This window comes from Lissotriton vulgaris, chromosome 8 (genome assembly GCF_964263255.1).
Source record: "Lissotriton vulgaris chromosome 8, aLisVul1.2, whole genome shotgun sequence".
In the NCBI taxonomy this organism is placed as follows: Eukaryota; Metazoa; Chordata; class Amphibia; order Caudata; family Salamandridae; genus Lissotriton; species Lissotriton vulgaris.
The window spans coordinates 1,328,133,143-1,328,160,663 of record NC_141696.1 but is presented as its reverse complement, the minus strand read 5'-3'; the positions used below and the strand labels follow the sequence as shown (position 1 = coordinate 1,328,160,663).

The 27,521-nt window shown below is 45.4% G+C and overlaps 1 protein-coding gene across 3 annotated transcripts in view; it reads left to right on the top strand.

Annotated features, from left to right (window-relative positions):
• DYNC2H1 (dynein cytoplasmic 2 heavy chain 1) overlaps positions 1-27,521 on the top strand; it is a 1,560,829-nt gene that overhangs the window by 511,625 nt on the left and 1,021,683 nt on the right. For all 3 annotated transcript variants that reach the window (XM_086935265.1, XM_086935264.1, XM_086935263.1), the window contains exon 36: positions 9,305-9,420. In XM_086935265.1, coding sequence (XP_086791391.1) covers positions 9,305-9,420 — 116 coding nt within the window. The remainder of the gene's footprint in view (positions 1-9,304; positions 9,421-27,521) is intronic.

Sequence of the window (27,521 nt, the reverse complement as noted above, 5' to 3'; positions counted from 1 at the left end):
CTTAATATACAAGGCAAGGCAGTCACAATTCCAATATGGAAACGGTAAGATAGTTCTCACTTTGCACAACAAAATACCCCGCCAGTAAAAATCAGGGGGCGGGGGGGCCCAGCCTCGGCCAGTCGCGGACTGTCACAGACTGTCCGCCCTTAGTCCGGGCTTCGTCCGGCGCCGCCAGCGTGCGTCCCGTGAGGCGGGAGGCGTTTGATGCTCTTATGGCGCCTCCGGGCATGGGATGATGTGACACGCCCTCTCCGGGGCTGCTGGGAGCGGAAGTCCGCTGGCGCTTGGCGGTGGAAATGCGCCTCCGGGCGCGGGAAATGCAGTAAGTTCGCCTGGTGTCATTCCCCTCACGGCGACATCAGGCTCTGCTAGTGCCCCCTGGAGCGCTCGGCGCTCGATGCTCTTATGGCGCCTCCGTCAGGCTCTGCTAGTGTCTTTATCTTAACTTGCCAACTGTTATCCACTAGCTTCTAAAGTCGTCAACAACTGCTGTTTTCTGCTGCTATTGTCTCCGGATATAATCAACAGCATTAGCCAAGATTGTGAAATTCCTGATATTATCAATGAAAGAATCATAATGGAGTGTGGGACAGGCTTGTCAGGGTGGCAGTATATACACTACCCACCTAAAAGGATCCCACATCAGTTAAGACGACAGAAGAGACACTAGACTTTAGAAATAAGTATTTGCTCGTCACAATTTCAGATGTTTCAACAAAGGATTTCTGGTGAAGCTATTGAGGAAACAAAAAGCTCTGTTTTTTTCATGGCTGTTTCTCTTTGAAAACTGGGAGTTAGAAGTTTAACATTTTCAATATAGAGAATTGTGTATTATGCAGTTTGGAACAAATGTGATTGAGCTCCGTGCTTCAGCAGAACATAGGGTCTAGTCTCAGCTGCAGAAGTTTATATTTGAATGAGGGATATGAGGGACATCATGCAGCACAGTGATTGAATTAGACCCTTTCTGCAGTTTACTTGCAACGGCTCTGCCTTTATAAAGCATGCTCTCTAGGCTATTCAGTCAACCGCTCCTGAGCAGAAAAGGCCTGTTTAAAAGAAGTGATTGTAACAGGAAAGATTATGACCATGCCATTTGAGTTAGAGAACTTTGTCACTCCAGACTGTGTACCACCAGTTCACCATGGAACAGTGTGGTTCGCAATTACTCAAATCCCTAAGAACACATTGCTAATTCGCATTTGAAAAAGATGTTTAAAGTAAATAGTGGTTTATGAAAGGCAGTCTGGCAAAAACACACATCTGTATTCTATCCTCTGTATTCTCCTTTGTGTAAAGTATAGGTTGGTTCCCTGATTGTTATCAAACTTTCACTTTGAAAATACAAAATTGGTGTCAACATTAACTTCATTCACAAGGACAATGAGAATGAAGGAAAAAATGTAGAAATACAATTACATCTATATTAAGCTGTCCAGCCAGACAGGAATCTCTTTAATGTACCACAAATTTGGACAGACAATGAAGTGGGAACAAGGTCTTGCATCAAGCAAGAACCAAAGAAAACGAAAAAGGCTCAGGCAAAGTCTTAATGCTTGAAATAATTTCATCAATTCGAAAAGCACAAATGAAAGAAGACACCATTACACATTTACAATAGTAAGTATGATTGTGTTAGGGTGTCGCGGAGTCGATGACGTTCTGATCCGTATATAGAATTAAGGATCAACATCTGGACATTTAAGTTGCATACATGGATAATTGCCTGTGGAAACAATGAGAAAAAGTAGAGGGAAAAAAAGAAATGTAAGGAAAAAGTAGGAATGCTGACTTATGTGACAATCATGCACTCTCTGGAGTGAGCCGAAGTGATCAATTTACACGTGCGATTGGCGGTGAGAAAACTAAGATTAATGATGACAGGGATGTCCTGTTACTATTGCCAACTGGTCATAATAGTGAACTTGCCAACAACACAGAAAAGATAACCCGAAGTCATCAATTCCTATGGGTGATTGGTGGTGAGTAAACTAAGAATAACGATGATACGATGAGTGACAGGGATGTTCTATTGCTATTGTGAATCGCTCAGTCATAATTGTGTAACTTACCAACTGCAAGAGAAGGATTGCATGCAGTGAGACGGAAACCGGATTTCCAACCGGGTTCAAGGGTTCATTGACCTAAACTGGACAGTGAAAGTATGCAAGTAAGTTAGGAATAATTGAACATGCCGTTGTCGGGGGAGTGAGGAAAATGGGTCGCTTACCGATATTAAGGATCCACAATTGATGGCAGGGATCCACATGGAATAGATAAGAATGATCACTTGAGCCAGCATTGTGGGGAAAGACAGAAGTGCGTGTTACAAAGGGAAGTGAGCGGCTGGTGAAATTGCCGGATAGCAAGAGCCGGACTTACCGTATGGTCTCGCGGGCCGTGGGTGATACATGCCTCTAGGTGATCTGCTCAATGGCGGAATTAATGGTGGCCATATTGGAGGAAGAGGAATTGGAAAGAAAGTAAGGGGAGACAATATATATGTTATGCTGGGCACATATAGGATGGAGCATACTTGATCAAAATACATATGATGTCTACTCAACAATTAAAATTGTCCATCATAGTTGGAGTAAGGTGGTCCAATCCTCCAGTCGGTTTAGTCCAGAGTGTACACTGTCTGTGCGTAGGATCCACATTAGTTCCTCTTTTTTCAGTAGTTGGCAAATGTATGCACCACTCAGTGGTGGTTTTATCACACTGATACCTACCCAACGGATGTCATCCTCGTTGTGTCCTTAATTGGAGAAATGTTTAACAAGACATTCGGTGTCTTGCAACAAAGTCTGTTGCGATGTTGGCATATCCAGATCCTTACTTTCTGAGTGGTCTGACTAATGTAGCTCATGTTACATGGGCAAAGGATAGCATATACCACGTTTGAAGTGTTGCAGTTAGAAAAAATGTCAATTGTATCTTAACATTTCCAAAAGTGAATTCCTTACATTCAATTACAAATGGAAAGGGGCGACCAATTCGGTCCCCCCGAACGTATGGTAGGGTGCCCTGATCCTCCCGGGAAACCATTTTGGGCGGGGGGCGTGTCTCGGCTGGTGTGCCCGAAGCGGCGTAGCCGGGGCGCGCCTTTTCCCGCCCAAGAGGGGTTGTCCTAGACACCTGCACCGTTGGCCACGCCCTGAAGGCGTACCAGAGGAGGGTACACGCCCTCCCGAAGAGGAATAAAAGGAGCAACAATCCAAAGAAGCATCCTCTTGTTCCTGTGCTTGGAAGCTGCACCTCCGCGTTGCACGTGAGCCCTTGACGGAACAAGGAGCCAATTTTGAGAACTTGTAATTTTTGTGTTTCTCTTTCAGCGATTTCGAATCTTTGGATCCAGGACCTTGTCGAGCAGCAAGTTTCGAATATCCGACGACAATGCCTGGCAAGAAGGTCGGAAAGAAGGTTGGAACCGAACAGATGCTTCGCATGCTGGTGAAGGACATGGCGAACATGAAGAAACAGATGGCGGCAATGAATAATACGGGCAGACCGAAGAAGGTCATCGGACCAGCATTGCCGGGAGTAGTCCCCGCAGGGAGAGGTAAAAGGGCCAGGAATAGGGCGGCAGGGGGGGAAGCCCCAGTTCCCGAGTCACCCCCGGCAAGCCCGGTTAGTCCAGTGGAGGCCCCCGTTCCGATCCCGGACGCGGGACAACCGATCCCCGTGGTAGTTACGCCCAATAATGAGGGGGATATGCCTCCGGAGTTGGCCGCCCAGTTGGCCGCATGGCTGGGAAGAAATACAGAGGGTACTACGGCGCCAGGAGACACGGCCGAAGAGGCCAGGTTACTAATGAAGCAGTTGCTGCAATCGAGAGATGCTGCGAAGGCGAATCTCCCTATTGTTTCCCCTCAGGTTCCCTCGGAACGACCGGCGTCTGGCGTTGGAACAACAGCAGGATCAGCTACCGATTCAGGTAAGCAGCCGTTGCCGATGGCAGGGGAGGGATCGTTACCCTCGAGGAGGGAAAGGGTGGTCCAACATATCCCGCTGGCCACGAAAGAAATGATTTGGGCCGATAAATATGTGAACATGTTTTCTCTCTTAACTGACCACCACGAGATAGAGCACGTCAAAAGTCAGAAGGACTTGTTGCACCCGAGCGTATGGCGTGCAAAAATGGCGGCATTCAGGGTGGATGAGACGATCTCTAATTGGGGCAGGGCATTTGCAATGTCCACTGCGATCATGGGGGAGCGTAAGCCCGAGTTGTTGACTGAATTGGCCTGCTACCAGACACGTATAATGGGTTTCTATGACACATATGAAGGCAATCAATGGTTGGGTTATGATAGTAAGTTTCGTAAGGCCAAGGAGCACGACTCATCCCTGACGTGGGATTGTTTCGACTCCATTTCGTGGCAGAAGCAGCTCATGCCGGGCACAACGAAGTCGTCTTCGCTTGGCGGGAATGGGGCGGAGCCCGCCCGCCATTATTCGGCGGCGCCCTTTCGAGCAGGCACCAATAGTGACCAACAATCAAGGAATGGGGGGAATTCGGGTAGGAAAGGGGTCTGTTGGAGCTTCAACAGAGGCAAGTGCACGAGGCCACAAGGGACATGTAAGTTCAGGCATGAGTGTGCGGGGTGCGGACAATCTTCACACCCTGAGAGTTCGTGCAGAGCCAAGAATGGTGATGCAGGGGGTAGAGGAGGGGCCAAACAGGTCTAACATCGACCGAGGGGCACCACTACCTACCCCCGTAGACATCATGGCAATGATCCCTTGGCTGAATGAATACCCTGATCATGTCTCCGCTGGGGTGTTGCGAGACGGTTTCTCGTATGGTTTCCACATCCCGGCGGGGGATTTTCGGGGGCAATCGCAGTGTAAGAACCAATTATCGGTTCAGCAGAATACGGCGGTGGTGCAGGCTAAGATTGCAAAGGAGGTTGCCCGTGGCCGGGTTGCTGGCCCATATGGGCAACCGCCAGTCGCTAACTTCATTTGTTCACCGTTGGGAGTAGTCCCCAAGAAGGACCCAGGTGAGTTTAGGTTGATTCATAACTTGTCGGCTCCGAGGGGTCTCTCGGTGAATGATGCGATTGACCCAGGAGTTTGTTCGGTGCGGTACGCATCCTTCGATGAGGCCGTCGCCATGTTGAATCGCCTGGGGCCCGGAGCGCTGATGGCCAAATCGGATATTGAATCAGTGTTCCGGTTGCTCCCGGTACACCCTCAGGATCAGCGTCTGCTAGGTTTTGTGTTTCAAGGACGCTACTATATGGATAAATGTATGCCAATGGGTTGCTCCATCTCTTGTGCTTATTTTGAGAAATTCAGTTGTTTTCTGCAATGGGCGTTCACCAGAGCTACGGGTTATACGCAGGTTATGCATTACCTTGATGATTTTTTGTTCTTGGGGCCAGCCGGTGACACGGAATGTGCACAGGCTTTACTGAAATTTTGCGATCTCATGTAACGATTCAGCGTGCCATTGGCACCGGGGAAGACAGTGGGGCCATCTACTTCACTCGAGTTTCTTGGAATTGAGCTCGATTCAGTGGAGGGATGCTTCCGTCTGCCCAGGGAGAAAGTAAAGAAATTTAGGGCCTCTCTAGAATTGTGCATCAGCAAAGAAAAAGTGACTCTCCATCAGTTGCAACAAGCAGCGGGCCAGCTTAACTTTGCCCTTAGAGTGATACCTATGGCTCGCCCCTTTTCCCGCTCTATTGCACAAGCCATGGTCGATCTCAAGGAAGGGCACCACCGCACAAGACTGTCTGCAGAGGTTCGCCAGGATATGCGCATATGGTTGGCATTTCTGGCGGATTTCAACGGTCGCGTCGTGTGGAACAAGCCACCAGCGTCCTCCGAGGAGCTGGGTTTATGGACTGACTCGGCGGGGAGTGTGGGATTTGGCGCCATCTTCGGTAATCGATGGTCGGCACAAACATGGCCGACGTGGTGGCACGACAGTGGGCTCACAGGTAACATTGGGTTTCTTGAGCTGTTCCCCATTTTTGTGGCCTTAAAGACATGGCCGGATGGGTTTCGGGATCGAACAGTGGTGTTTTGGTCCGACAACATGACCGTGGTTGAATTATCAATAATCAAGCAGCACGCTGCAAATGGATTTTGAGATTACTGAAGGAAATTGTTCTACTGTGTTTGAGATTAAACGTCCACTTTAGGGCAAGGCACGTGCCGGGTGTACTGAACCAGGCGGCTGATGCACTCTCTCGTTCCCACATGCAGGCCTTCAGGGGTTATCTACCTTCTGCGGACTTGGTGGCGGCAACATTTCCCGAAGCTCTCTGGTTACTCGGTGCCCCGGATTACAGGACCTCGTGGGAGCAAGTCTAGCGCCCAGGACAAGGAAGGCATACGAAGGGGCGTTCCGTTCCTATTGGTAATTTTTGGGTCCAGCTAGGGGGGATCATTGGGGACAGGAAGAGTATGTCCTGAAGTTCCTAGTGTCACTCCACCAGGCAGGCCGATCAGCGGCAACGGCCAATACGCACCGGGCCGCCATTGCCTTCATGGCGCAGGCGCATGGCATCAAGGACCCCACATCGTCCTTTCTAGTAAAGAAGGCACTGCGTGGTTGGCAACGGCTCGAGGGTCGTAGAAGGGACGTGAGGCGCCCGATCGGGCTAGAAAGATTGTCCCTGTTAATGTCCGTACTCCCTGCGACATGTTCATCCCAGTCAGAGGCAGTGCTGTTCCGGGCCGCTTTTGCATAAGCATTCCATGGGGCTATGCAGGTAAGCGAGCTGGTAGCAAAGAACAAGCAGGATACGGGGGGAGGTCTGTGTCGAGAACACATTCTGATCAAGGGTGATTCAATGGTAGTCACAATAGCCAGGTCCAAAACCGATCAGGGAGCTATCGGGGACAGTGTTGTGGTCCAGCGCATTCAAGGGTCCCCCACGTGCCCGGTGAAATGCGTGGAGGTATATTTGGCGCAAAGGGCAGTATCGTGGGGGGGAAGCTTGCTGAGACACACCGACGCCACCCCGCTGACTAGGTTTCAGTTTCAGCGGGTGCTAACAATGGCAATCGCGGCAGCGGGCTTGGACCCGAGCGATTTTGGGACCCATTCCTTCCGGATAGGGGCTGCTACAGAGGCTACAGCCAGGGGTCTGAGTGTTGAAAAAGTGAAACAATTGGGGCGTTGGTCCTCGAACTGTTATAAAAGGTATGTGCGGTTGCACATGTTGTGAAGCCAATGTCATGCTTCTTGTTTTCTGTTTGGTTTACAGTTTCGCGAGCAGGCTTTGCGGGGCGGACTGTGCAGTTGACCCGACATCTGGGGACCAGCGGTCAAAGATCACCGGCTGAGGAAAGAGTGGTGTGGGTCGTTGGCCACTCATACGTGAGGCGTGCCGGGGATGTATTCAAAGCAGGTGACATGATTCACGTGGCTGGGGAATACGGGTACAGGGTGACCTTCCACGGAAGGGGCGGGCTCTGTATTGACCAATTTCAATGTTTTATTGAGGGACTGTTAGGGCGGACAAGGTCACCGCCGTCTGTAATCATAATACACCTGGGAGGAAATGATTTGGTGTCCATTGGTCGACGAGTACTGCTCGAGCGAATTCTATCCACTGTTAGTTGGTTGGCGAGAAGGGTTCCAGGGTGCGTGATAGCATGGTCACACATGATTCCCAGGAAGGTGTGGCGGGGGGCCCTCTCTGTGACAGCTCTGAATCATTCAGTTAAGAAAGTCAATAACAAACTTAGTAGGTTGTTTCGCTCAGGACAGTTGCATTGTATTGCGCATGGATGTATTCGGGGGGACCACATGTATCTCGAAGATGGGGTCCATTTGTCCCGGGAGGGGAATGTCTTACTCATAGGAGATTTCATAGCATGGTTAAGGGGTTTGTGAGTTCATGACCTTTAGTAGGAGTTTGTGGGGGGTCCGGATAGCCGGTCAACTATCCGGCCTGTGGCGGTAAGGTCATGATCGGTGAGCAGTAATTGGAAGATCCCTAGAGGTGGGGCGCCACCCATTATGGATGGGAGCGCCCGGGGGGAGGCGGCCATTGGCCCCTCACACGGGGAGGCGGCACCCTCTGAGTATGGGGTCGCCTAAAGGGGAAGGCGGTCAGAGGCGGCTACGGCCCCTCCTACGAATTTCCCGGGGCCAGGACATCCGCGACGGCGGATGTGGTAAGAAGTGTGGGGTGGGAGGGGGGTCTACGCTACCTTCTAGACACCTCACACGAGTCCTCGGATGACCACTAAGATGGCGTCGAGTTAAATAAGGGGCCCCCGCTAAGATAAGGGAAATTGGAAGTTGGCACAGAGGTACAGTCCTCTGTGCGCCCGCCCCTCACAAGTGAGGGGGGAGTTCTGGTAGTAGGGATCTGACACCGGTTACGACCTTGCCGTTGGCCCGTAATGTTAGGATGTACAATTTTTATTTAGAGAGTATGCATTTGCAGGATGTTTAGACTCGGCTAGGAGAACCTTTGTATTAGAGATTTGTTAAGGTTAGCCAATAAACATCGTAATGTATAAATGAAAAATTGTACATGATATGAAACTGTTATTTTAATGTTTTAATTTTGTTTCATATTTTAATAAATACGGCCGGGAGGGTAACTCCCTCCCGCCTTCCAAAAGTTCAAGAACTGTGTCCGTCTTCCCATCCTTGGGGATTGTGTTGGGAGGGGGGTGACGGGTATCCCGGCCATATTGTCAAGTCACACAGTTACCACATTTGGCGTGTCCGGATAAGGGTTCCAACCCCCAATGGTCATTAAGTGTTAGTGTTGTTTTTTTGTGGGGCAGTGCTGCTCTGACCAGTATCCATATGTTTGCATCTTATGTTGAACACCACAAGAGAACTGAGTGTCTGTACGTCCTCTCAGTCGATCAGGTAAGCCTCTTGCGTTTGGAAAGGGTAAAATTCCAGGTTCTCATGTTAAAAAGTGTCATAAAAATCAATGCCTATCTAAATTATTTTTACAAAGTACCAGCTCTTGTAGTAGTAATAGTAATTGATGAAACCTTTTCAGCAACGTGTTGGGGTGCATCTGGACGAACTGTTTACCCGACAGCTAGTTTGTAATGTTACACACATCTGTTCTGTTATGATGTTTGAGATGTATTAGATGTCATAATTGAAAACATTATGTCATTGCCTTAATTAGAACTTTGGTATGTCCATGTTGAAAGCAAAAGCTGTGGCCGCGTTTACAGTGTTGTGCGGTGCAATTCTTTAAACAATTTAAAATTTGTATTGTTGATATGTGTATCTCTTAGGTAACCTCTGCTCAAGTTTCTCTTGTGCACCATAAAATAAACTCTTAATGTTCCAATGTAGGGAACTTTTGACACCCCAACAGCATTATGATTGGGGATTACGTGCTTTGAAGACTGTTCTCAAAGGCTGTGGAAATCTTCTACGTCAGATGAAGAAAAATGGAATGAAGGATGAAAGTAAGTTTCATATTGTAATATGTCAAGCCTTGAAAACACCTGAGGCTTATGGTTGTTATGGTAACCTATACTAGAATTTCTAATAGTTACTGAATTCTATAAGATGGGACATAATTTGGCTATAGTTCACCATATAGGCATTCTCTCAACTCTCCTATATCTAATTTAATAATTTAGCTCAATGTACTAAGATGTGATGTGCTCGTTGGTGGCATTGAAAATTGCTTAATGTGTGATTCTTGGGCATAAATGGTTATGATGTTCTACCTGGGCATGATCGAGACTGGAATTGAGGTGTACAAAGTCAATATTTTATTTATTTAGCAGTTTTATTTAATGATAATCACCATGAGATGTGGAGGGTGTCATTTAATTACATAACATTGGCATTTAACAGTGATGTGAGGGTCAAAAATCGAGCATTACAAGAACTAATAATAAAGACATGAGAAAGAGAGTGAGAGGAGGAAGAAGTGGAAAGCCAGAGAGGAGGGCAGAATATTAAAAGTTGGTGTGGGAGTGAAAGTGGAGAGGAAGATGGAGTGCGAGGTGAAGAGTGAGTGGACGTGGGTAATTAGGGAGTCAAAGAAGAGAGGAGAGCAGACAATGGGTGGACATAGGTAGAGGTAGGAAGCAGAAGCAGGAGGAAGGGGGAACAGAGAAAAGAGGGGGTTTGAGATCAAAGGCACTGGATGTTGTAATGTGCTAAGTGGCTATATTGAAACTGGCTAGAGTGTGCTACATGTGTATGAATGATCATGCTGTTCTAACTATGCACAATAGAGATTGATAATGATGCACACACAAGCTCAATGGAAAGTCTACAAAGTGTTAACTAAACATAATAACCACTGATAAAGCAAACACTTATAATGTGGTATCTGATGATAAAAGTAGTTGCTCTTAAGATGCTAACCTTACATTATGGAAATTGCCCAGAATTGAAAACATTGCTCAGGATGCTGTAGCTGAGTATAATGGAAAGTGATTATGATGAGCTAATTGTGAATGATTGAAATTCTTCTTGAGAGGTTAACTGGAAATAATAGAACTTTGACATCATTTACTGTCAACATAATACTAAATTACCATCATGTACTAACTGGGTACAATAGAAATAATGTGAAAACACGAGAGTGACACCTCAACACCAACAGTCAGGGTATTGTAATCAGTTTGAAAAGATAACTACTCTTGGATAGTAAATATCCAGCCTTTCTATACACTTATACAAAAGCATTCACAACATACCAGCCACCAGTCTCGAAAGGGAAAACTAAAGCAAATGCAAATAAATTCCAGAATTTAATTTTAAATGAAAAACAAATCCATAAGTATAAATACACAAAGTCACATTAAAAACAGAACCTCCAATAGTTTTACACAGTGTTAAAAAAACATCAAAGGGAGTTATAATTTAAGACATATATATTTGTCATTTGCAGTGGTTAATTTGAAAGAATCAATAACAGTATTGACATCATTTGATCTTATGCAAGCAACACTATGTTCCTCGAATATAACCCAGTAGTGACAAGCATCAATGTGTTTCGGTGGTACAATAACAGAATGAAGCCACCTTCTTCAGGACAATTAATTATCCACCCCTCTTTACAAACAACCCAGGAGATTCACCTATAGCGTAAAGGTGAGGTCGATTATACAGGCTGTTCTCAGTTTTATACCGACGAATCAGCAGTACATTCCTAGTTAAAAACAATCATGTGTGTTCATAAAGTTAAAGTCACTCCTTATCCCACCTCACCAGGTGTGGAACTATTAAATTCAAAGGGGTCCCGCTAATCAGTTGGTCGTTCTATGTGACGGTTTCTTTAAGAGTGTTCCCTTAAATATTGTCCACACAAACTCACACATACAGCTACTCCAACTTCCACTTATTCACCCCTATAGCCACTCACACACCCACTCACCCATACAGTCTCTGAACACAGCCACTCACTCACCCATACAAGTACTCACTCAGTCACACAACCACTTACATACCCATTCACACATCCATTCAAGCACTCACATCTGCTCACTGTCCCATACAGCCATTCACACAGCCACTCACTCTCCAATACAGCCGCTCGCACACACCAACTCACTTAACCAAACCCCCCACCCCCTCAAGAGGCCTAGGTGGTCTGGGTATTTCTACCCTGACCCCTTTTCTTTTTCTTTTTTTTCTGAGACTTGCCTCAAGTTTAGTCCCTAGATGGCTGCCAACACATCCTGGTTTGAAGTGTTGGAAACCCGCCAGATCTCAGCACAAGATCGGGAGAGGTTTTGGATCCTCTGTGTTCCTATATATAACATTGAAAATGTCTTTACATAACTCCGCAACAACAGAACAGATTACATCAAATCACAAAAAGGCACTTCCATTGACCAACTCCTACCTTTCTGCCAAATTTGGTGTAATTCTGTTAAGCAGTTGGGGCTGTAGCTGTGTCTAAAGTTCCTGTGGAAATTAACATAGGGAAAACACGTTTTGGGATCCCCCCTCCCCCCTGTTTTTTGGCTCATGCTTAATGGATCCCCCCAAAACTTTCAAGCCAGCAACTGAAGAGAGCAGTGCACTAGTTTTCAAAATTTCGTGACCAAAAGTTATTCGCAAATGAAAAAACTCTTGTCCTACGGAAACTACATTGTAACTATAACAACCTACTGGCAACTGCCAGTTGGTGATTGAGATATAAAAAAAAAGAAAAGAAATATATATATATATATATATACATATATATATATGTGTATATATGTGTATATATATAGGGCGTCTGACACACATGTTTTCCTTGATGCTAATGACCTTATGACAACTAACGACGACTTAGAATCAGAAGTAGAAATTTCTACGCAAGATCGTCTTAGAAACGTTCCTATCCTTCCTAAAGGTGCAGGATTGAGTCCTTTCACTAGTAAATCTAAATTTATGCCACTCATGCGAAGGGACGCGATCGACATCTTCCACGATTGCGTCACAAATGACATCAAAAAATTGTACACAGAAACCAACAACAAACGAGGTAAAAAAGAGACATACACTAGGATGGCTTACAACAAACTAATGAAAAAGCTTGAAGGCAACCCGGACATAGTGATCAAAAGGTCGGACAAGGGGGGCAATTTGGTTCTTTGGCCAAAATTAGACTACATCAACGAAGCCAAACGCCAATTAGAAGACCCGGCTTGTTACATAAAAAGCACCCAAAAGGACTACGACAAAGCGATATCCAGTTTACACAAGTCATTAAATCAATGGAAGAGGGAAGGTCTCATCTCGTCAGAAGAGCACAAATACATGTATGTGAACTTTCCAATTTTACCCTCTCTTTATCTCATCCCTAAAGTGCACAAATCCATACAACCAATACCAGGCAGGCCAATAGTCTCAGCCATTGGAAGTGCGGGAGAGAAAGTGGGAGAGTACATTGATTACTTTTTACAAGACTTTGTGAGACAACTTCCCAGTTTCATCCGAGATACTAGTGACTTTTTATCTAAAATATCTACACTAGAATGGGAAAATGAAATGCTTTTAATTTCGCTTGATGTGGAATCGCTGTATACCAGCATAGATCATGACAAAGGGTTAGCAGCAGTACAATACTACCTTTCCAGTAGACCCATCCATTATTATGAGCACAATAAGATAATCATGGGCTTGATTAAATGGTGCCTCTACAACAATTTCTTTTCTTTTGGGAAAGAAATTTACAAGCAACAAAGGGGCGTGGCGATGGGGGCCTGCTTCTCTCCCAGCTATGCGTGCTTGCACGTCGGCTGGTGGGAGGAGCAGGTCCTCAAAGTGCGCCACAAGACATGGATGGAGAATCATGTTAGATACTTCTTAAGATACATAGATGATATCTTTATTATCTGGAAGGGTAGCAAACAGGAAGCTTTGCGTTTTATTGATGACATCAACGATAATTCGCTTAACCTTCATTTCACGGCCAACATCAGTGAAAATCGCATCCAATTTTTGGATGTGGAGGTGTATGTCTCCAATGGAATAGTCAACACCACCCTTCACAGAAAACAGACGGCTGGCAACGCCACATTGCATGCTTCCAGCATGCATCCCAGACACACAATCTCGGGAATCCCCTATGGGGAAATCCTTAGATTAAAAAGAATATGCAGCTCTCCCTCGGATTTTGATGCCTGCTTGGCAGAACTCATGGCCAGATTGAGGGCCAGGGGTTACTCTGAGCGGATATTAAATACAGCATTAAAAAAATCCTTGACTAGATCTAGGGAGAGTCTCTTCCCTGACTCATCTTTGGAAATCGAACCTCCTCCTACAACTACACCCCAACTGGAGTGCCCACGTCTGATCACGACTTTCAGTAGAGAAGACAGAAAAATTAGGTCAATTTTGAACAAACATTGGCCGATTGTTATGAGCGACCACATTCTCAACACTAGGTTGCCCTCTTCTCCCACAGTGACTTTCAGACGAGCTAGAACCATGGGCAGCCATCTAGATAAAGCAACACCGGAATTGAAATCCAAAATTCCATGGCTTCGCCCAACCAATGGTTTCTTTAAATGCTCCAGTTGTAGGGCTTGTAAGTTTGGGGTCACTACCACCCAGTACTACACCCCATTTAGTAAAGTTGCCAAAAACATCCATGGCAACTACAACTGCAAGACTGATCATGCTGTTTACGTTCTGACGTGCACCTGTGGGCTTAGATATGTTGGAAGCACTAAGCTCCAGGTGCACGCCCGAATTTTACAGCATCTCAGGGCCATTTTGCATAGTGACCCCGCGTACCCTGTCACCCGTCACTTTAAACGAATGCACAACAAAGACCTTAGTTGTTTAAGTTATTTTGTGATAGGGGCAGTTCCTTTATCTAGAAGAGGAGGAGATCGTGAGGTCCAACTCAGAAAATTGGAGTCTAAATTTATACTGGAGCTCGATAGCCGTTGGCCTAACGGGCTCAACAATATTGAGGAGATGCATCACTTTCTATAAATTCATTTGACCTTGCCAGCCTCTGATTCCACCTTTATCTGTGTTCTGATTCAGGGTTCTTCTAGTTAGGTTCCCTATTAGAAGTCCCATATATATGTCCCTTATTCTGCAATTACAACTGGTGAAACTCACATCGACCTTCACCCATAGGGACATCCATGCACTTTACTTGGCAACTTTTAGGCACTAGGCATCACTATATATACATAATTTTCATACATTCTTATTCACATATCACGTACTACATTTCGATAAAAATGTATTATCTTTTAAATGTACAGTGATTTTTACCATTTCGTGAGTACCATGTATAGAATTTTGATATTGATATTATTTTGATCTTGGGCTTAGTGTTGCACATGAAAAAGCGTATGTATATATCGAATGACACAGATAAGTACTTTGTAAATAATTATGAGAGGGCTCTTTAGTTGGGTGTGTATATAGTTTTTTAGTGGGGTGTGTGTATATATACAGTTATTGCCATTTATGTTGCTTTATTTTGTTTTATACAAGCACATAGGATTCTAGTAATCCATTGAAATATTCACTTTTTATAAAATGGGCCAGGTTTGTGGGGTGGTGGGTATAAAGGTGGGGATGTGTATAGATATGTATATACATGAATTAGAAATCTCTCTATACATACTGTAATTTTTAGCTTCTTGATAGAATGGTCCTTCTTGTTCTATTTTGACCTTTCAAATAGAAATAATTAGTAACTAGGATGATGAATTTTTGTATTTAAACATTGAAAAACGATGCCTAATTATTAATAATTGTTTCAGTGGTAGTTCCATATGTTTTCCGCTAAAATCTTGCACTTTATTACAATTCTTTCATCACTTATGCACTTTTAGGCACATGCACTTTACTATTTTTGCTGCTAAAGGTATTAGATTGCTTATTTGCACATATGAAGGATATTTCTTTTCTTAAATGAAATTCAACAGAAAAGGATTGTACCTTGGTATATTTGCATATAATTGATTATATGTTGATGATTTACTGGATTTAACCAGTGATAATTTCTTGTATGTCTATTCAGCAATAGTAACCATATATCAGCGGTAGTGCATTTTCACTGTTTACTATTTACCACAAGATCATGGTGGGCGTCACCAGGGGGTGGCGCCCAACTCACTGCATACACCTATAAAAAGAGCATAATTGATTGTAAATATGTTGCAGCGTGACCAAGGGCTTTCCGCCCGAAACGCGTCGCTGGTTCTGTTTTAATCTGCAATAAAAATTACCATCTTGCTGAATTGCTGGTCCGTCCCTCTTCCTTGCTGGCGTGGAGGCAGTGTCTGCGAGCGCAGAGCAGGCTGGGGAGGAGCCTTTCTTCATATATATATATATATATATATATATATATATATATATATATATATATATATATATATATATATATTTGAACAAACCTCTTCACACGAAAAGGGAATTGAGTCGCAACCTCCATCCGGTTTAAAAGTGTGTTTATTTCAAAAGCGGCATTTTCTTGTTGCTCTAATGCATTTCGCTCACCACTGTGAGCTTCGTCAGAGAAGAGGCGCCGCAGGTTCAGGTAGTAACAGCTCACCCACACGACCATCAATGTTCTGGTGCTTCCGTTTTTAACCCCTTGTTGGGCACCGCATTTCAGCTGTTCTTTTAACTTGCTGCATGCTGGGTCTTGTAGTTCGCTGTAGCCTTCAGTGCGTGCTGCATTTGGATTTTCGCCTCCTATGCCAGCCGGAAACCCTTGAGAATGTCTTTTTCAACAGCTTCTGGGACCCTAACCATAGTCCAGTCTATGGGGGCACCTCACACCCTTCGTGTTTTGCACGTTCCACAACATGGTCCAAATTCGGGTGTGAATGGCGCTCTTAGCGGGCGGTGCGTTTCTCTTGGGCCGGACCATGGCCACATGAATATTTGAACAAACCTCTTCACACGAAAAGGGAATTGAGTCGCAACCTCCATCCGGTTTAAAAGTGTGTTTATTTCAAAAGCGGCATTTTCTTGTTGCTCTAATGCATTTCGCTCACCACTGTGAGCTTCGTCAGAGAAGAGGCGCCGCAGGTTCAGGTAGTAACAGCTCACCCACACGACCATCAATGTTCTGGTGCTTCCGTTTTTAACCCCTTGTTGGGCACCGCATTTCAGCTGTTCTTTTAACTTGCTGCATGCTGGGTCTTGTAGTTGGCTGTAGCCTTCAGTGCGTGCTGCATTTGGATTTTCGCCTCCTATGCCAGCCGGAAACCCTTGAGAATGTCTTTTTCAACATCTTCTGGGACCCTAACCATAGTCCACTCTATGGGGGCACCTCACACCCTTCGTGTTTTGCACGTTCCACAACATGGTCCAAATTCGGGTGTGAATGGCGCTCTTAGCGGGCGGTGCGTTTCTCTTGGGCCGGACCATGGCCACATGAATATTTGAACAAACCTCTTCACACGAAAAGGGAATTGAGTCGCAACCTCCATCCGGTTTAAAAGTTTGTTTATTTCAAAAGCGGCATTTTCTTGTTGCTCTAATGCATTTCGCTCACCACTGTGAGCTTCGTCAGAGAAGAGGCGCGGCAGGTTCAGGTAGTAACAGCTCACCCACACGACCATCAATGTTCTGGTGCTTCCCTTTTTAACCCCTTGCTGGGCACCGCATTTCAGCTGTTCTTTTAACTTGCTGCATGCTGGGTCTTGTAGTTCGCTGTAGCCTTCAGTGCGTGCTGCATTTGGATTTTCGCCTCCTATGCCAGCCGGAAACCCTTGAGAATGTCTTTTTCAACATCTTCTGGGACCCTAACCATAGTCCAGTCTATGGGGGCACCTCACACCCTTCGTGTTTTGCACGTTCCACAACATGGTCCAAATTCGGGTGTGAATGGCGCTCTTAGCGGGCGGTGCGTTTCTCTTGGGCCGGACCATGGCCACATGAATATTTGAACAAACCTCTTCACACGAAAAGGGAATTGAGTCGCAACCTCCATCCGGTTTAAAAGTGTGTTTATTTCAAAAGCGGCATTTTCTTGTTGCTCTAATGCATTTCGCTCACCACTGTGAGCTTCGTCAGAGAAGAGGCGCCGCAGGTTCAGGTAGTAACAGCTCACCCACACGACCATCAATGTTCTGGTGCTTCCGTTTTTAACCCCTTGTTGGGCACCGCATTTCAGCTGTTCTTTTAACTTGCTGCATGCTGGGTCTTGTAGTTCGCTGTAGCCTTCAGTGCGTGCTGCATTTGGATTTTCGCCTCCTATGCCAGCCGGAAACCCTTGAGAATGTCTTTTTCAACATCTTCTGGGACCCTAACCATAGTCCAGTCTATGGGGGCACCTCACACCCTTCGTGTTTTGCACGTTCCACAACATGGTCCAAATTCGGGTGTGAATGGCGCTCTTAGCGGGCGGTGCGTTTCTCTTGGGCCGGACCATGGCCACATGAATATTTGAACAAACCTCTTCACACGAAAAGGGAATTGAGTCGCAACCTCCATCCGGTTTAAAAGTGTGTTTATTTCAAAAGCGGCATTTTCTTGTTGCTCTAATGCATTTCGCTCACCACTGTGAGCTTCGTCAGAGAAGAGGCGCGGCAGGCTCAAGTAGTAACAGCTCACCCACACGACCATCAATGTTCTGGTGCTTCCGTTTTTAACCCCTTGTTGGGCACCGCATTTCAGCTGTTCTTTTAACTTGCTGCATGCTGGGTCTTGTAGTTCGCTGTAGCCTTCAGTGCATGCTGCATTTGGATTTTCGCCTCCTATGCCAGCCGGAAACCCTTGAGAATGTCTTTTTCAACATCTTCTGGGACCCTAACCATAGTCCAGTCTATGGGGGCACCTCACACCCTTCGTGTTTTGCACGTTCCACAACATGGTCCAAATTCGGGTGTGAATGGCGCTCTTAGCGGGCGGTGCGTTTCTCTTGGGCCGGACCATGGCCACATGAATATTTGAACAAACCTCTTCACACGAAAAGGGAATTGAGTCGCAACCTCCATCCGGTTTAAAAGTGTGTTTATTTCAAAAGCGGCATTTTCTTGTTGCTCTAATGCATTTCGCTCACCACTGTGAGCTTCGTCAGAGAAGAGGCGCCGCAGGTTCAGGTAGTAACAGCTCACCCACACGACCATCAATGTTCTGGTGCTTCTGTTTTTAACCCCTTGTTGGGCACCGCATTTCAGCTGTTCTTTTAACTTGCTTATATATATATATATATATCTCGACGTTTGGAAGCAACAGCGGTTTGGAGATATCCATATCTCCTACTGGGCGACCGGGATTCCTGCGCCTGCCCCCGATAAGGATTCCAGGCGGAGGGGTTGTGGCGGTTATAGGGGAGACCTGAGGGGGCACTGGACTGTTGTTATGCCTCACCTCCCAGCAGGTTCGTGGTCTTTGCCTGCCACCATCGGCCACTCCAGCGGTGTTACATCCAGCGAGCATCCCTGCTCCCGTGATACACCACATTGTAGCATTGTGGGTCTTGCAGTCCTACCATACAGGACGGCATGGGAGTACCAACGTCCATCAGGGGGCGGAGTTAGGCACCTATAACAGCATGGAAGCAGGACTACCCACGTCACAGCACTTACGGCTGGAGAGGGGCGCCGAAGAAGGCCAACAATGTGTTCTTCTGTAATGTAAATTGTGCTCATGCCATGTTGTTGAAACTAAGCATTCACGATTGACTGAGTAAAATAGTTGTCTATTGTTTTCACACAACTCTGGAGATATACTCCTTATTCTGGGGGAGCAAAGTTGTCATGTTATATGGTTGTCAGAAGCTAATCCCTTCTTGTCTGAATCAGGGAAGTTAACCCCTCCCAGTTCATTCGAGAAAGTTTCTAGTGACCTCTGAGCCAGCTGGCAAAACTAATTAAGTCTAACATAGTCAGTAGAGACCTAGATGACCTCAGTCCTACGTCTATACTGCTGTTTATGTTATTCCAATGTGCAGAGCCTATTGGGAATATAGGAACTACACTACAAAACAAGACCAAAATGACAAAAACCTAACATACATAAATCAAGATATCATTTTAAAAAGGTTTATACAGTTCAATCCATATAAAACTATGGATGCGTCATTTTGTAGCGTAGAGTACCCGGGATGCATCAAAATCAAATACGAAAACAGGCACAAGGGATGTGAGGTACCGGAAAAGCAAAGCGATGTGTCGGTTCCTTACTTTCAGGGAAGGTGATGCTTTGTTTCCTTACTCACAGGGAAGGTGAGGCATCGGTTCCTTGCTCCCAGGGGAAGTGATATGTTGGTTCCTTACAGCTAGGCATGAGAGGTGATGTGTCGGTTTCCTACTGGGAGAGGTGGTGATCCGTCAGTTTTCTCATCACCACCCCCTTTTCTGAATCGTTTTTGGCCACTATAGGTGTGGCAGGGTATACTCAGACATGAGTCCCTTTCTCACTGCACCATCAGGATTCAAGCAAGCCGGGCCGAAGACGGCTGAAATGCCAGAAACCGGTCCCCGGTAGCTTGTCTCCTTTCTGGTGAAGAATTGGCTTGGTAGTTTAGTCTGCCCTGTTCCCATGATGCACTGGGCCAGGGACAGACTGATTTGCATATAGCCAGGTTCTGAGCTGGGATGGTGCAGTGAGATAAATAACGGTGATGGATCAAGCCCTCATCTTTGGACTGGGTAAGAGTGGTCTGCTTAATTCAGACACTCTGTTCATCACCACCCCCTTTTCTGAATCGTTTTTGGCCACTATAGGTGTGGCAGGGTATACTCAGACATGAGTCCCTTTCTCCCTGCACCATCAGGATTCAAGCAAGCCGGGCCGAAGACGGCTGAAATGCCAGAAACCGGTCCCCGGTAGCTTGTCTCCTTTCTGGTGAAGAATTGGCTTGGTAGTATAGTCTGCCCTGTTCCCATGATGCACTGGGTCAGGGACAGACTGATTTGCATATAGCCAGGTTCTGAGCTGGGATGGTGCAGTGAGATAAATAACGGTGATGGATCAAGCCCTGATCTTTGGACTGGGTAAGAGTGGTCTGCTTAATTCAGACACTCTGTTCATCACCACCCCCTTTTCTGAATCGTTTTTGGCCACTATAGGTGTGGCAGGGTATACTCAGACATGAGTCCCTTTCTCACTGCACCATCAGGATTCAAGCAAGCCGGGCCGAAGACGGCTGAAATGCCAGAAACCGGTCCCCGGTAGCTTGTCTCCTTTCTGGTGAACAATTGGCTTGGTAGTTTAGTCTGCCCTGTTCCCATGATGCACTGGGCCAGGGACAGACTGATTTGCATATAGCCAGGTTCTGAGCTGGGATGGTGCAGTGAGATGAATAACGGTGATGGATCAAGCCCTGATCTTTGGACTGGGTAAGAGTGGTCTGCTTAATTCAGACACTCTGTTCATCACCACCCCCTTTTCTGAATCACTTTCTAAAAGTGACATTTTCAAACACACAATTTAAAAAACAACTTCATGAAAAGAAGTATTTTTTAAATGCTGAGTTCAGGGTGCCCAAACTCCAAATCTTATCTCTTCCCAATTTGGAAGTTACACTTGTAAGATGTTACAAGGCAGATCCATAGGTTAATCTATGTGATATAGCCCTTGTAATAGCTGGGTATCAGTGGTAAAGTACCCAGATTCTCAAAGCCAACAAAAAGTGGTAAAAAAAATAAGAAGGCAAAAGGTTTGGGAATAACCCTGCAAAAAGGGCCAGGTCCAACACTCCAAATTAGGAATTGCAGCTTATTGAATGCTATAAGGAATTACCCAATGTTATCCTATGTAAAGTGTGGGCTTCACAGTAGTGAAAAACACATTTTGGAGTTTTTCACTACTAGGACATATACAACTTGTAAGTACATGTCCAACCCTTTAATTACACAACACACTCTTTTATGGGCTACCTAGGGCCTAACATAGGGGTGACTTATATGTAATTAAAGGGGAATTTAAGGCTTGCCAATGGGGGGTTTCAATGCAAAGCCAACATGGCAGTTTAAAACTGCATTCAGGCCTCAACGGCAGGCCTGTGATACGTTTTGGAGGTCTACTTAAGTCGGTGGCACATTAGGCACGTCAGGCCACTGGTAGCATTTAATTTACAGGCGCTGGGTATATGGTATACCTCTCTCAAAAGGACTTATAAGTAAATATATAATGCCAATCAGGTATATGCCAATCAAACCATGCGTAGGTGAATGAGCACAATCACTTTAGCACTTGTTAGCAGTGGTAAAGTGCACAGAGTCCAATGCCAACAAAAACTAAATCCAGCAAAAATGGGAGGTAAGTAGGCAACAGCTATGATCCAGGATCCTGATCTTATGAAGCTAAATATAAATCCATTATTAATCCTGAGAAATAGTGGAGCCTCAATGTAGTTTGCCTAAGGGGTTTTTAAGGAATTAGCAAAATCTGTGCAGTGGTTGCACTTTCAAAGGCTGGAAAGCAGAGTGCACTAAATAATGCATTATGTAAACATGCAAAGTGTGATACCTGTGTGGCAATATAGAAAATTGTTAATTTTGTATAAAGTCGAATGTAAAGTGATCTTACAGTCTATCAAGGTCTACAGTATTATTGGTTTTTTTGCCCTGAAATACAACATTTGTCACAGAACCTTCCAAAAACTCAGTGAAAGAGAATATTGACAACCCTTTGTGGTAGCCTTTTATAGTCCGTTCTGAGAAATGTTACTGTTATGTGTAGTAGGAGGTCGATCCACACTTTAGGTGCAATGTCAGAGAAGGCTCAACCGCCGGAACATGTTTACGTACCAGTTGGATGTGTACAAGTAGGAATTTGGACTAGTGGAGGTGTCTGGAACGCTACTGAAAACAGATACGATTGTTGAGTTATGCTGGCCCATTGTTATGTAGTGCCTTAAAATTGTTAGTGAGGAGTTTCAATTGTGCTTGTTTACGAATAGAGAGCCAGTTGGAACAATGTGAGTGCGCTGTGGAAGATTGAGAGTGATTCTGACTGCCATTTCTGAATAGTCTGCAGTCTTCGGATGAGTTTGTTGTTGATCCTACATAACAAGTGTTCCCGTAGTCCAGCTTGCTTGTGAAAAGGATACTACAATTAACAAAGGAGGGAGGTAGAGTACAAAAGTAGGATTCCTACTCCACGGGCACTGATAAATAAACAAGAAGAATCCTACTACCAGTGTGCATCACAGGGAGGGGGAACACTCAGTGTTGTGTAAAATACCCCTCACACACCAACAGGCCCCTTGTTGTCATGCTTCATCATCGGGGTCTTCGCATTCCGCTAAGGGGATGCGGCACGCTGCGACCTGCGACTACGCGGGAGCGTTGACAAGTTGGACTATGTGTGGTGTGTGTTGAGTGCAGGTGAAGGGATTTATGTGAGTGAAGGGTGTGGTGAAAAGTTAAAAAGTACCTGGCTAGTGGGTGGTGTGAAAAAAACTTTATTTCGTACCCCTAGCTGGTGCTATTTAAAAGGTGTGCAAAAAGAGCGAGGTTTTATTGTCTTAATTAGGGACAGAACCTCTGGTGTGCGTCGACATGTTTCGGTACTGGTGTACCTTCTTCAGGACGGGGCACAACTTCCCAACCCTACTCACGTTTTTCTATAAAAAATGTTATCTTAATTCCCTAAAAAGTGATAACAATTTAAAGGAGGCTACAGTGTGCCTACAGCGGTTCTTATGGATCATGCAGTTGCATGCCCTGCAAAAAAAGAAAAATTCATAAGGTTTGGTTGCCATATAGGATTGGCTCAGACAGGTGCAGTCACCTGGAGCCCCAAACAGTTAAATAAACCTGTAAGAAAGGGGACACACAAGACACACAACATATAAGACACACTTAAGGTTTTTGTTTATACTCATTTTCCTTAGACATGCTCATGGTCTTTGTGGTATATTGCCTCATGAGCAAATCATGGGCATCAAGGTAGGTAGGTGGATCCACAATCTAAGTAGGGAGATAAGTGGATTCAGTGTTGTTCCTTTTACTCACTGTTTAACTCCACGCTACACCTGGACAAACTGGGGTTGCATTTGTTGTAATATACTCACAAGATCCGCCTGAATTGGCCTCCTTCTACCACCCTGTGCTGCTCCGCTGTGAATACAGTGGGAAAAGCTAGGCGGTATATATAGAGGATGAGGGTGTAAGTTCATTGTTTAATTGGCGGTAATTGAAGGTGACCTTGTAAGGAACATCCGTGTTACCGCCTCTTGTATACATGTGTTTTGACCACATGTAGCATGTATCCCTCTGTCATTCGTTAATTACCGGGTTTACTTGTTGTCCAAATATGGACTATCCGCTTTCCAGCCACTCACAGGCTCGGGCTCCGACTCCCGTTGTCAGAGGAACTTTTTGCGCACGTTCGGCTCGCGTGTCTCTCTGGCGCGCATGCGCACAAGTGTTTTTTACCGCGTCTCCCTTCAATGATTCACGGCGCATGCGTGATCATGTCTCTGGGTAGCGCTGGTCACTGGAGATGTATAGTCCATCGGTTCTCATTAAAAGATCGCTTTGGTATTTCATTGTCACTCAGGATGTGCCTGGGTGTGAATTGTTAATCCGTTTCTTTTTTTGAACAAAGGCACAGAGACAATTATTAAATACACAATACCCTCATCCTTTAAAGTGTTAGTTTTTGACTATAAGGATTTCATACACTCCATTGCAATCGCTGTTTGGAGAAAGAGGCCATTCAGATGCTTACAGTTTTTTGGCCTTTTTTACATAGGGAAATTCTTTTGTTGTAGACGTTCTCATATCCCACGTGTGGTTTAGGTGATTTGGCTCCATGGGATGTCGTCGTTGAGACCTGTGACATGGGTTCCTAAGCGGAACACCCATCGTTGTTCCTTCTGGAACAAACCTGTAAGCATCTGAATGGCCTCTTTCTCCAAACAGCGATTGCAATGGAGTGTATGAAATCCTTATAGTCAAAAACTAACACTTTAAAGGATGAGGGTATTGTGTATTTAATAATTGTCTCTGTGCCTCTGTTCAAAAAAAGAAACGGATTAACAATTCACACCCAGGCACATCCTGAGTGACAATGAAATACCAAAGCGATCTTTTAATGAGAACCGATGGACTATACATCTCCAGTGACCAGCGCTACCCAGAGACATGATCACGCATGCGCCGTGAATCATTGAAGGGAGACGCGGTAAAAACACTTGTGCGCATGCGCGCCAGAGAGACACGCGAGCCGAACGTGCGCAAAAAGTTCCTCTGACAACGGGAGTCGGAGCCCGAGCCTGTGAGTGGCTGGAAAGCGGATAGTCCATATTTGGACAACAAGTAAACCCGGTAATTAACGAATGACAGAGGGATACATGCTACATGTGGTCAAAACACATGTATACAAGAGGCGGTAACACAGATGTTCCTTACAAGGTCACCTTCAATTACCGCCAATTAACCAATGAACTTACACCCTCATCCTCTATATATACCGCCTAGCTTTTCCCACTGTATTCACAGCGGAGCAGCACAGGGTGGTAGAAGGAGGCCAATTCAGGCGGATCTTGTGAGTATATTACAACAAATGCAACCCCAGTTTGTCCAGGTGTAGCGTGGAGTTAAACAGTGAGTAAAAGGAACAACACTGAATCCACTTATCTCCCTACTTAGATTGTGGATCCACCTACCTACCTTGATGCCCATGATTTGCTCATGAGGCAATATACCACAAAGACCATGAGTATGTCTAAGGAAAATGAGTATAAACAAAAACCTTAAGTGTGTCTTATATGTTGTGTGTCTTGTGTGTCCCCTTTCTTACAGGTTTATTTAACTGTTTGGGGCTCCAGGTGACTGCACCTGTCTGAGCCAATCCTATATGGCAACCAAACCTTATGAATTTTTCTTTTTTTGCAGGGCATGCAACTGCATGATCCATAAGAACCGCTGTAGGCACACTGTAGCCTCCTTTAAATTGTTATCACTTTTTAGGGAATTAAGATAACATTTTTTATAGAAAAACGTGAGTAGGGTTGGGAAGTTGTGCCCCGTCCTGAAGAAGGTACACCAGTACCGAAACATGTCGACGCACACCAGAGGTTCTGTCCCTAATTAAGACAATAAAACCTCGCTCTTTTTGCACACCTTTTAAATAGCACCAGCTAGGGGTACGAAATAAAGTTTTTTTCACACCACCCACTAGCCAGGTACTTTTTAACTTTTCACCACACCCTTCACTCACATAAATCCCTTCACCTGCACTCAACACACACCACACATAGTCCAACTTGTCAACGCTCCCGCGTAGTCGCAGGTCGCAGCGTGCCGCATCCCCTTAGCGGGATGCGAAGACCCCGATGATGAAGCATGACACCAAGGGGCCTGTTGGTGTGTGAGGGGTATTTTACACAACACTGAGTGTTCCCCCTCCCTGTGATGCACACTGGTAGTAGGATTCTTCTTGTGAAAAGGATATACAGAACTGTTTCCCGACTGTGGAGATCTACTCGTGCCTAGGTTGTAGTAGTAAATGTGGGAGGGATGAGAGAGTGACTGGAAAACAGTGGAGAGAGGCTGGAAAATAGGGGATACCTATTATTAAACAGAAAGGGTTTAGGGAAGAGTAAAGAGGGGTTATGGGTGGGATTTGGGGAGAGACATGCACCCACTCACGAAATAATAAGCCTATTGCTATTCACAATCTTAAATTCTGTAGTTTCTATAGCCAAAAAGGAACCAAAACAGTTCTACAGTTCTAAATGTCCTCCAACTCAGACCGGGAGTAAGTCCTGCACCACACATGGCCAACCACTGGTACCACAACACATAGAAAATGATGGAAAAAGTGAACACCCCATAGGAAATCATTTTATTTAAAATTTATTTTTTCAAAAAGTTATTTATTTATTGATAACAAAGTACATAAATATAAAATAATATTACTTTATTATGTATTTTTTTTATAACCCTTATAAAATGTAAAAATAACTTAAATTAAAAAAACAAGTTAATTTAATTGAACAGAACCTACAGATTCAGAATTGAACCGAGCCACGCAGTAGGTGCGGCAAGTTTCGCTAAACACCCACCATAAGCTTATACCAATTTAATTATGTCCAAAAGACCTATTCTGATAGATACATCTGCCGTGTGGATTCCTCACCTTGTGAATATCCCCCTTCGTCAGCAACATTCGGAAATTCTTTTGTAGCTTCGTGCCGACGTGGACCCGGACGTCATAGAGGCACGGCATCGCTCGCGACTCCGCTGACATCACCGACGCCTATAATAGGCCCACGCCGGCGTGATGACATCAGTTCCCTTTTTTCCGCGTCGTCGACGCTAACGGTTTTCTGGGATCGTCTGTAGCCTTGGCTGTAACTTTGTTACTTGCTATTTGTTTCTAGTCTCTTTGTCTTCACTTTCTTTCGACATGTCCTCGAAGAAGACCGGGTTTAAGGCCTGCGGAGAATGTAATAAGATAATGTCCATCACAGATCCACATGAATGCTGTTTGTGGTGTCTGAACTCCGACCACGACGTCGAGGACTGCCAATCCTGCAGGAAGATGACTCAAAGGCCCTCCGGGAAAGAGAAGCAAAACTTCTGGTTGCCAAGTTTAAAGAAGGAAAGGGAAAGAAGAAATCAAGATCGCGGACTCGACGCTCGAAGTCAAGGTCTCGCTCGAGGTCGCAATCGGATTCGTCCTCAGCCCATGCTTCAAGGTCTTCGAGAAAGAAGCATAAGAAGAGAACCCATGAATCCCGACATCGATCGAGAAAGGAGTCGGGTTCCAAGCCGAAGTCGCAAGTAAAGCTGGTCGAGAAGGTGGTATCTTCGGCTTCGGAGGAACAGGATGCCGAGGCTGAGGCGTCACATGCGAATTCGCCGAGTTAGCCGAAGCAGAAAGCTGTTCCATCTCCGGACCCATCCCATCCTTCAGGTCGGAAGGATGAAGGTGAGGAGGAGGTGGTTGGAAAGGGAGAGGCTCCATTGCCCGAAGGTCGGTCGACTCCGGTGCACCAGCCTGAAGAGGAGGTTGACGCCGCTTCGACTCCGCGCCCTAGAGATCCGCCTGGGAGTTCATATCCAGCCTTCCCAGGTCCAGGTCAGGATCCATCGCATTTTCTGAATGTGATGTTCGGTATTTATTCAAGGGCTATGTATCCCTCTGGGGCTCCTGCTGGTCCCAT